General features: G+C 38.4%; 1 protein-coding gene and 1 gene segment (V, D, J or C); both read left to right on the top strand.

Annotated features, from left to right (window-relative positions):
* The first annotated feature begins 513 nt into the window (after positions 1 to 513).
* Positions 514 to 1,027, top strand: LOC120538238. The segment is given in 2 exon segments: positions 514 to 583; positions 687 to 1,027. Coding segments are annotated over 2 exon segments (405 nt in total).
* Positions 1,028 to 8,669: 7,642 nt separating this feature from the next.
* The window catches only part of LOC120538237, a 44,547-nt gene continuing 42,204 nt past the window's right edge, over positions 8,670 to 11,012 (top strand). Inside the window, exons 1-2 of the mRNA XM_039767689.1 lie at positions 8,670 to 8,743; positions 8,851 to 9,179. Of these exons, the coding sequence (XP_039623623.1) occupies positions 8,680 to 8,743; positions 8,851 to 9,179 (393 nt within the window). The 5' untranslated portion in view covers positions 8,670 to 8,679. The remainder of the gene's footprint in view (positions 8,744 to 8,850; positions 9,180 to 11,012) is intronic.

Below are 11,012 nucleotides of genomic sequence, written 5' to 3'. Positions count from 1 at the left end.
GGCTCTGTGAGAGCTGATTAACAGATCTTTTAGAAAATGCCTGTGGTTACAGAAGTCACCCAATAAAGACCCAGTAAACTGCACCTCGACCATCTCACTCATCCTAATATTACTGCAGTTTTCGGGATGGTCTGTGTAGGATGGCATGCAAAAGCTTTTTCTCAGACGTACATATTCGTGGCAACATGAGTGTGTACAGCAGTATTTAATATAATTGGGCACAAATACTTCCAAAGAACATGAGAGGTGAATGTAGAATTATGATTACATGGTACTAATCAGACTTGAATATTCCTGAAAGCTGTCAAAATGGAAATCTCCTGACCAGATCTCAAAAATAAATTAACTGTTTATGTGGAGCTGCATGCACATGAATCCAGCAGAGGTGGGAGAAGACAGGGCTGAAGGTGGTGGCAAGGGTGATTTGCATATCTAGAAGCGCTCTGCTCTGATTGGCTCTCTTTCCTTTACCTTCTGCCTGTCCACTCCTGACACTGACTTGCTCTCGTGGTACTGGACATGCAGTCAGTAGGCACTCTGAAGGGGCAGGTGGCTCTTTGCTACCTGGTACTCTGGCTGACATGTAAGCAATGCTTCAGTTCTCTCCTTCTCCTGGAGACTTCCACACACACATAAAATACATAATTTTTCACAACTGCAAATCTTTCTGGTTCTGTTTTTTTCAGATTCTAATGCTCAGAAGATCCTGACACAGCCTGCTGTTATTACAGTGAGTCTTGGTGAAACTGCCATGCTGGGCTGTAACATCATGAAAGATGAGAGCTACGCTGTCATATGGATTAAGCAGGTCCTAGGCAGCCCTCCCCAGCATATTTTCTATTTCTATCATTCTTACAGCACTCCACAAGGATATGGCACTAGCTTCTCCTCCAGTCGTTTCACATCAGAAGCCAAAAGCAGTAAAATTGATTACCAGTTAATAATCAGAAATGTGGAAGCGTCAGACAGCGCTGTGTATTACTGCTACACCTGGGATAGCTCTGTCAGCTCTGGGGTATCACAGTGACATACAGCCAAACAAAAACCTCCCACGCTGCCCGTCTCACTTCACCAATGGACTGAGACTTCAGTGGGTGATGAGCATTTCATGTGGGTATTTACTGTAAAGGATCAAGATGTGCTTGTGCATGTGCATGGCATCCTTCTTTAAGGAGCAAGCACTGTGTCAGGGAGTAGTTGACATGTAATTATTTGAGTGTATTTTTGTAATGATGAAAAAAATATGCAGAACATGTCCATGTATCCATTCATACCCCTTCATCTTCTGCTGTGAAAATATATATATAAATAAATTATAATAATATTGACTATGCTGTACCAAAAACACACAACTGACAAAATGCACACAGAAACAAAATGAAGAAGTACACAGAACTAACAGGAGAAATATGTCACAGTGAATGAATAAGGTGACACTGGTGTCATCCCACATACATTACACAAAAGCCTAAAAACATTACACATGAACCAATACACATAACATAAAACTATAGAAAGCAGCCATGTTTAATGAAAGTCAAATAGTGGGGAAATTCTTTAACACAAACACAATCCACCTAAATATACCTGTATACATGTTTACACCACATTAAACCATATGTCTTGGCTGGGGCCCGAAATAGGCGGTAGCAACAGAACAATCCCAGAAAACACTTTGAATAATAATAATAATAATAATAATAATAATAATAATAATAATAATAATAATAATAATAATATTCATATTAATAATAATAATAATAATGATGATGATGATGATGATGTGCCCAGTTGAGAAAAATTGCAACCAGATTTTACAATCACACTGTTTAACTGGGACAGAGGCCTATAGTTTTTAGTTTCATTTGGATATATATGAATAAATCAAATAATATTTAACATAAAAGTGATTTATGTAAGTTAGTTTTTGAAAGTAAAAGCATAATTGCTTGTCAGCAATAGAGTAAAAAATGAGAATTTCTTTGCTCACTTCAGCACTTGAAAGTGGGAGTTTAGTCAGCTTAGGTGTTCACATTCTGCACACTTTATTGTGTTGCAAATTGAATTTTAAATGGATTAATTTCACATTTTTCTCATAAATCCACACTCAATTAACCATAATGACAAAGTGAAAACATGTTTTCAGAAAGGTCTGTAAATTTATTAAACTTTGTTAAACATCTTTTTTAAAACAATTTTGGTAACTGCATGGAAAAAAATCAAACAAGATGTGAACACATGGTCTGTTCTGCCTGGTTACTTCAGCAGGGAGAATCAATATGGTCAAGATGAACATTCATCCTAAGCTTCTATTTCTATTTCAGAACATCCCTATACAACAAATTGTTCTTTAAGAAACACGACTGAATTATAACTTTATTTATCTGGAATTCAAGACGTCCAAACATTCTAAAGGTGACTCTACAAAGACCTAAAGCAGAAGGTGGCATGGCACTACCTAACTTTCAATTTTATTACTACGTGGCAAATTTACAAACTGCAAAGAATGGACATTGACAAAAATTGATGAATATACACAAGCCTGGTCAGCAATGGAGTAAAATTTTGCTTTACTTGTTTATATGCCCTGCTTTGAGCCCCAGTAAATACTAACTTTCATCCCTAGACCAATAATCCAGTCGTCCACCAATCACTTAGAAAATGTAACCAGTGCAGAACACGCTTCAAGTCAGAGAAGTTTTTATCTGTTGCACCTCTACATAATAATCACCTTTTTCTACCCTGTCAAACCTACACAGTATTCAATCTCTGGAAAATGCCCAGGATTAAACATAGATGATATATTTGCATCTTATGTACAATGACACTTCAAATTTAACTTTCCAGCAAAACAATTTTTCCACTATTTAAAAATTAGAAATTTTGTTAAAAAAACCATCCCAATTTTCCCACCTCCCATCCATTTCTATTCCAAAAGAAACACTGATCATTCTTGAAGACTCAGACAGCATCTGAACAATATATAAAAACATCTCAAAATAATCTTCCTTTCAATAATCCTGGGGTACGGTTGGAAAAGGATATTTGAATTAACATCTCAAAAAAGGAGTGGAAGTCAGCCATGCATAGAATACACTCTAGCTTCATATGTGTCAAACACTTAATAATTCAACTTAAATATTTCATCAGTCACACTAATCTGATATAAAATTGTCCACAATGTATTCAGGGCAAGATCCAACCTGTGAGCACTGCAATCTAGCTCCAGCCTCACTGAGCCACAGGTTTTGGAAATGCACTAAATTATCAAAATTTTGGGCAAAAATCTTTGAATACTTATCATACAACCTTGGTGTCACAAACACTCCTAACCCATTAACAGCTGTCTTTGGTGGACTCCAAGATGGGCTTAAAGTGGAGAAGCCCAAATTGATTGTAAGTGCCCATATTACACTACTAGCCCACAGACTTATCTTGCTCAACTGGAAGAATCTCAATTCACCTTTTATAAGTCAAAGGGCAACTGATGTACTATACTATCTGAAATTGAAAAATAAAATCTAATCCTCACTTAGAGGATTGGTTCAAAATGTTTTTAAAGCATGGCAAGACTTAATTTAGAAATTTGTAGAAATGCATTTATCTAGGGGGAAAAGTTTTCCTTTCTTCATTTTTATTATTTATTTATTTGTTTTCCTTTGCTCTTGGCTCTCTGATCTTTCTCTTGGTGGGGGCTGAATTCTTGCTTTGTTAAGTTGTAAAGTTATTTATTGTATAACTTCTGCAAATTTTATTTGTGTGATTGTATACTATGTTACTTTTGTGAAATAAAATTATTAAATAAAATGAAAAAATCAAAAACTGAAATCTCTTATTCATGTACGTATTCAGACCCTTAATTCAGTACTTTGCAGAAGCCCCTTTGGCAGCAGTTGTAGCTCTGAGTCATCATGGGCAATTCTCTACAAGCTTTGAATATATGGCTTTAGGCAGTTTAGCCCATTCTTCCTGGCAGATCCTCTCAAGCTTCATTATACTGAACTGCAGGCGTCATGTTCAGGTCTTTCCACACGTGTCCTATGGGGTTTAAGTTTGGGCTTTGGCTGACTCACTAACAACCCAATCTGAGATTACCTGCACCCTGGAGCAAGTTTTTTTTTTAAGGGCATCTCTTTATTTGACTGCATATATTCATCCCTCAATTTGGAACAGTCTCCTTGTTTATGCTACTGAGAAGCACTCCCATAACGTGATGTTGCCACCACCATGTTTTAGAGATGGTATTAGGCAGGTGATGAGCCGTGGCAGGTCTTCACCAGACACAGTGCTTAGAGTTCTATCCAAACAATTCAACTTTTGTCTAGACAGACCAAATAATCATTTCTTTAGGTTCTCCCATCTCAGCATCTGGACATCTAAAGCTCTGTTAAAATTACCATTGGGTTCTTTGTTAACTCCATGACCAATGCCCTTCTTGTATGGTTATTCAGTTTGGCTTTGCGGCCAACTGTAGGAATCGTCATAGTGGTTCCAAACTTCTTCCATTTCATAATTATCAAGGCCACTGTGCTCCTGGGAACATCCACAGCTTTAGACATGCTTTATACCAATGGCCTGATCTATTATATAATTAGGTGCCATCAACTCAGATTTGAGTCCTAGTGACTTGATGAATTTAAGATCTAAAAAAAAGTTGGTTATGTGCTACTCTGGTGAGGTCCATCCCTCAAGTGCCATCCCTGTGGTTGTCATCAATGTGTCTAGCCATCTGGTTGAGGGTCCTACCCTTTTTCTGGTTCATTCGATCTTCCAAAACATGATGTCCTTCTCCTGTTATTTCTCTTTTCTGATGATGCGATCAAAATAAGATAGTCCTTACTTCATCATTTGGGTTTCAAGCAACGTAGATGGTTTGATCTCTTTGAAAATCAATTTATTAGTTCTTCTGGTAGTTGACATGACACATAAAATCCATCTTCTGATAATGATGGCCTGATCTACGAGTATATCTCACCACAATTTCATTTAGGTTAACAGAGAGTTCCTTGGACTTTATGGCTCGGTTTTTGTCCTGACGTTCAGTATGAATTTTAGGACCTTACATACACAGCTGTGTGCTTTTCTGCGGTAAGTGATGTCCAATCAATTCAGTGTGCCACAGGTGGACTCCAGTCAAGTTCTAGACATATCTCAAGATTAAACAAGATGCACCTCACTATAATTTGGAGTGCCACAGCAAAGGGTCTAAATACTAAAAAAAAAATGAGAAGGTTCAATTTTTGGTTTTTAATACATTTTCAGCCTTTCCTGAAAACATGTTCTGATTTTGACATTATGAATTATTGACTGTAGATCAAAGAACACAAATGGCAAATGTATCCTTTTAAAATTAAATCGACAACATAAATAAGAGTACAGAAAGTGAAGGGGTCTGATTATTTTCTAAATTCAGGGTAATTTATATGTTTTTGTTAGTAGACTTTGTTTATGCCTGCTGCTTTTTGACTCAGGTGTTCTTATTTTAGTTTTGTGCTGACTGTACGTGTTCTCTTCTGTTGCTCTATGATGGCTCCCGTATGTTCATGCAGTTCTAATGACTCATGAGACCACCACAGTTAAATTCACATTCTCTCTTCTATACACTAGTTGATTCTCATGGATTTTTCCTGTAATGTTAAAAAAAATACACATATAAAAACAGATGTACGGAAGGAGAAAATATTTTCAAATTGTAGATAATTTACATCTTACTATCGTTTAAATCAAAAGGTGATCTGGATCTCAGATTAAGAGTTTATTAGACTACACACATTTTGCAGCAATTTGCAGTTGCAGACCTTATTTATGTAATCTTAGTGAGTCAGGGTCAGATGTGGCACACTTCTGTGTCAACCAGTGCTGGAAACTGTGCTGAAAGACTGCCATGAAGTCATGGAATTTGTCACCCTCTTGTAATCTGACATCATCAAGGTGACGAGATCTAACAAGCATAGTCATTAGATGTGATATCCCTTTTGACTGGAAGTCATGTAATGTCCCACTGTCTTTACAAAATTAGGAATCATGGGGGCTGACAGACCACATGACGGCATGATGACTTTTCAGCAAAGTTTCAAACTTCTGAAGTTTTACAAGCTCGCTGCATTCTGCGAGACGATTAAAATGTTCTGTGATAGCATCAGTGCCTGTACGAATGCTTTCCAGAGATGACAAGTTTAGTCACAACCTTTTTCTTCCTTTTTCCGTTCTGTTGTTTTACTATTAACACGATATGTCAGACAGATGGACCTCCTTTTTGTTTGCATTGTCCAAAACACCATGTTCCTTCTTTCTTTGGGATACATTCTATGTATTTTACTTTTAAATGAAAACTCATTGGTTGTCTGCTCTAGCACACACACACATACACACTGTCACACACGTGCGTTTAGGAGGCAGTCAACAAGCCCTAAAGTGGGTGATCTATCGCGAGATGAAGAGCTGATTTCAGGTACTACCATCTCTATCTTTCACCAGACCCAAAGAAGAAAAATAAAGATCTCATTCACTTTTCGGGTTCTCAAAATGGCCATGCAGCCTAATTTTTGGTTCCGACTCTGGAAGCTGACGTCACTTCTGGTCACACACTGATGAGTCACTTCCAGCTCATTGGGATGACATCATTTCCAGTTCCACCATGATGACATCACTTCCGTCCTACAGTTTTAACATCATTTCCTGCCATATCACATCCTGTCGCCATTTTGTATAAATATCTCCATTTCAGTGCTGTATTTTGTCAGATGCTTTGGTTTTTGATCCACTTCTCAATTACTTTTTCATCAAATCCACTGGACATTATATGGGGCAATTCCTCAACTCTTTTTGACTTTGTTAGGGTCATTTATTTCTTATTACAACACATACACACACACAACCCAGCCCTATGATTTAAAATAAAATCAAATCTGTTTTCCTCTCGCTTGACCTGCCTGTTCTCCAATTGGAAAACCAAAAAAGAAATGTAAGTAATTGTATCATATATGTTGTAAGTCATCTTGGATAAAGGTGTCTGCCCAATAAGTAAATGCAAAATAACATCAAATTGAGTTTTAAAACTCCCTAAAATCCTACTGACTACCACACTACTTGGTCAAGTATTCCATGTGTCTGTTTTTCTCTTTGTAAAGAAAAACTTCCAAATTTCCTAGTTTCTCTGAAATGTTCCCCTAACAAGTTTCCAACTGTGTCCCTGTGTAACTAATTTTCAAATAACAGTCTCGGTCCACTGTACTAATTCCCTTCATAATTTTAAACACCAATCATGTCTCCTCTTAATCTACTTTTGCTAAAACTGAAGAGGCTCAGTTCTTTAAACTTTTTTCATAACTCAACTCCTACACTCCTGGAATCAGCCTAGATGCTCTTCCCTGAACTTTTTCTATCACTGATATTTCTTTCTAGAAGCCTGGAGACCAAAACTGCACCCAGTACTCCAGATGAGGCCTCACCAGTGCATTATAAAGTTGTGATGTTTCAGTGCTTACCATTCCTCTTCTGTCATTCTGCAAGACCATCACCATCGGACAGCCTAAGGTCCCTAAGGTGTCCTCTTTCCTCTTCATCATTGCACATTAAATGGTGTTTTCAGCTCTCCTAGTGCCTTTCATAGTTGTGTAACATTCCTTAACACATTCCTTTCTGCTGACCTTCATGCTTGGTGGAAATTCTCACCGGGAGTCATGTGAACTGGTCAAAGTTCATTATAAAAGAGAAACATCTGCATGGCTACTCAGTTGGCTAGTCTGCATTAGTTTGTCATGTGCAAATAAGGCAGTAGACCTGACATGAAAGTCACCTGAGCCAAAAGACCTAAAGAAAGAAGCCAGCCTAAAACGATACAACTAGGAGGTCCATGATGGAACAGACATTGCCTAAAGAGACAGAGAGTAGAGAATGAGAAGAAAAGTACCCGAGGAACACATTAGGATTTGTGAATATGTGTTGTCACACACGTGTGCATTGGAGGCAGATTAAAGGCTTGGATAACGATAAATTGCCACTGGAACACAAGAGGGTGCTGTTGACAAACACTTCACGCTCCACACAGGAAACGTCAGGGCTCAGGGTCAAACTTAGGTCTTTGGATCCATAGGCAGCATCACTACCAGCTGTGCCACTGTGCATATTGTCTTCTGTTGATGGCACTAAATAAAATAAAGATTGGTTAGCTTTGGTAGTATGGAGCACCGTGTTTAATGTTACAGATGTTCTCATCTTGGTGGTCTGTACAGAGCTTAATTGTTGTCCCCATGATTGTGTAGGCTTTTCAAAGATGACTGGATCAGGTTAACTGAGACTATAAGTTGGCCTAATGCACATGACTGTGGTTATTTCTTCCCCGTTGATGAACTGGTGGCCAATCCACGTTTGATTCTTGCTTGGTAGGCTGCATTGCCTTGTTCTGAAATAGGTAAACCTATAAACCTATGAAAAATATATGAACAAATAGTTTAATGACCATTATAAGTCTTGTATGTATCCAGTCTTGTCCGCCTCCACTTCTCGTTAAGTGGCTTGAATACGTCATTGTAGGCACCCAATAAACCGCCAATGAAGTGCAGTTTCGTCCCCTAACTCTTCAAGTGTGATTTGCATATCTAGAAGTTCTCTGCTTTGATTGGCTCTCTTTCCTTTATCTTTTGCTTGTCCACTCCTGACACTGACTCAGTACCAGACATGCAGTCAGCAGGCACTCCGAAGAGATGGGCGGCTCTTTGCTTCCTGGCACTCTGGCTGACAAGTAAGTGATGCTTCAGTCCTCTCTGTCACCTGGAGACATCAACACACACACACACACTGAAGGTTTATTGTTCTTCACTCTTAGTGAATTTGTTTTTATTTTTTCAGATTCTTATGGTCAGAAGACCCTGACTCAGCCTGCTGTTATTAATGTGAGTCTTGGTGAAACTGCCACGCTGGGCTGCAACATTGTGAAAGAAGAGAACTACGCTGTCGCATGGATGAAGCAGGTCCCGGGCAGTCCTCCCCAGCATATTTTATATATCCACCACACTTATAGCGCTCCTAAAGGATATGGCACTGGGTTCTCCTCTAGTCGTTTCACATCAGAAGCCAAAAGCAATAAAATCGATTACCAGTTAATAATCAGAAATGTGGAGGCATCAGACAGTGCTGTGTATTACTGTTATAACTGGGATGGCTCTGTCAGCGCTGGGGTATCACAGTGACACACAGCTGAACAAAAACCTCTCCCTCTGCCCGTTTCACTTCACTGATGGACTGCGACTGTAGTGGGTGATGGCTGTACAGGTGTGAGCACTTCATGTCGCTGTTTACTCTGACAGGATCAAATTGTGATTGTGCATGGTACCCTACTTATGGAGCAATTAACATGTAATTATTGAATTGTATTTAAATGATTTAAAAAAAGTAGAACATGTTCATCCATACATATGGTGTCATTTTTAGGCCATCCTCTTTCTTCCAATAAAACACCATCCTTCGTTTGGCAAAACACCATTTTCAATCTTACCTTCTTCAAAACAGCATCCACCTTCCAACCTAACACAAAGCACCGTCTGAATTCTGCCGTCCGATAAACGCAATCCTCATTCTTGCCTCTGCCCTCAGACACAGAAATAAAAAAAATGCAAGCCACGTGCTTCGGTAAGAGATGTGGTAACCATCAATCATTTTTATAATGATGGCAGCTAACTCGCCCATTTTCTTTTTTACTACTAGGCAATCATTAGAATGTAAATTGGCATCAGTAATTATTTATTCCAAGTAATACATTTCTCTGTGTGTTAATATGGGTGGGAATACAGAGCCTATCGCGTTCATCCTCTTTAAATTGTTTTTCTTTGAAACTCCTGCATGTTGGAGGTTTTGCTTTTATAATATTACCTTGTTCATTTTAGGATGGTGATTAAAGTTTCTGTTATTTTAATCATATAGTAAAAAATTGTACTACAAAAGTTTAAATCTGTACACTGTACACTAGGACCATACGGACAAGATAAACTACTTTATAGCCCAACATTTTTACCCTGAGGGTCCCAGTGGGCTTTTTTTCCCTGTGTGCTATGGTTTTCACATCAGTGCCGCCTGCTGGCTCAGAGCAAGTGAAACATCCAAACAGACTGAAGCGAGACAAGCAATGACCACAGCTTAATATTGCTTACCTGAGTAACACTGCATGCTGCTTTTATTTACTGTAATATGAAAAAGAGTACTGTGCACTTTTGCAGGGGGGTGAGGCTCGGTCAAGAGTGGGAGTGCAGCGCAACACAAAGGAGAATCAAAGGCTGGTTGTTTAACTCCTGCTTTGTTGGGTTGTCCTCATAATTTAAACATTTCAGACCATCCTCCTTGAACTAAGAACATGAGTCAGGCATTCATGGTCACAACCCAGCTACAAGTTACTGTGATTTTGGAATCCAATTCTACTTAAAATTAACACATTCTTGGCTAATGAGTAGAGTGTTGTACCGTGTTAGCCATAGATTGATACAGTAGAAAGTAGGGTGAAATGACACCTTTTATTGGCTAACTAAATAGATTACAAATGCAAGCTTTCGAGGCAGCTAAGGCCCCTTCATCAGGCGAGGTGTAACAAAGAAACTGAAAAATACTCTCTTATATTGGGACAGCAAAGTGATTTTTTTCTTTCCTCTTAACAACCTTTTTGTTCAAATGTTAGCAAAATGAATACACCTGAGATGAATTTAACCCTGAAAGAAGAGAACAAAGAACTAATAAAATGTAGAGATAAGATAACCATCACTAGAGAAAGTCCTGTAAAGTTTTTTTTGAAGTGTGTTGTCTGTAAGATAGGCCACTGATGTAGTCAGCTGGTCAATCAGTCTGTTAGTCCACATATCTGCTCATAAAACTCTTGTCTATATTAAGACCATTTTGTAGAGTGTTGAATTTAAGCATAAGTTTGTATTCCCATTCTCTCCTCTCCTGTCGGGTCTTGAAATTACTCATAAGCACAGTGACCCTCAGATCCTTTATGCTGTGGCCATTACTGTTAAAGTGTGCTG

The sequence above is a fragment of the Polypterus senegalus genome, chromosome 10, assembly GCF_016835505.1.
Source record: "Polypterus senegalus isolate Bchr_013 chromosome 10, ASM1683550v1, whole genome shotgun sequence".
Classification (NCBI taxonomy): domain Eukaryota; kingdom Metazoa; phylum Chordata; class Cladistia; order Polypteriformes; family Polypteridae; genus Polypterus; species Polypterus senegalus.
This window is presented reverse-complemented; position numbering and strand designations above follow the sequence as displayed.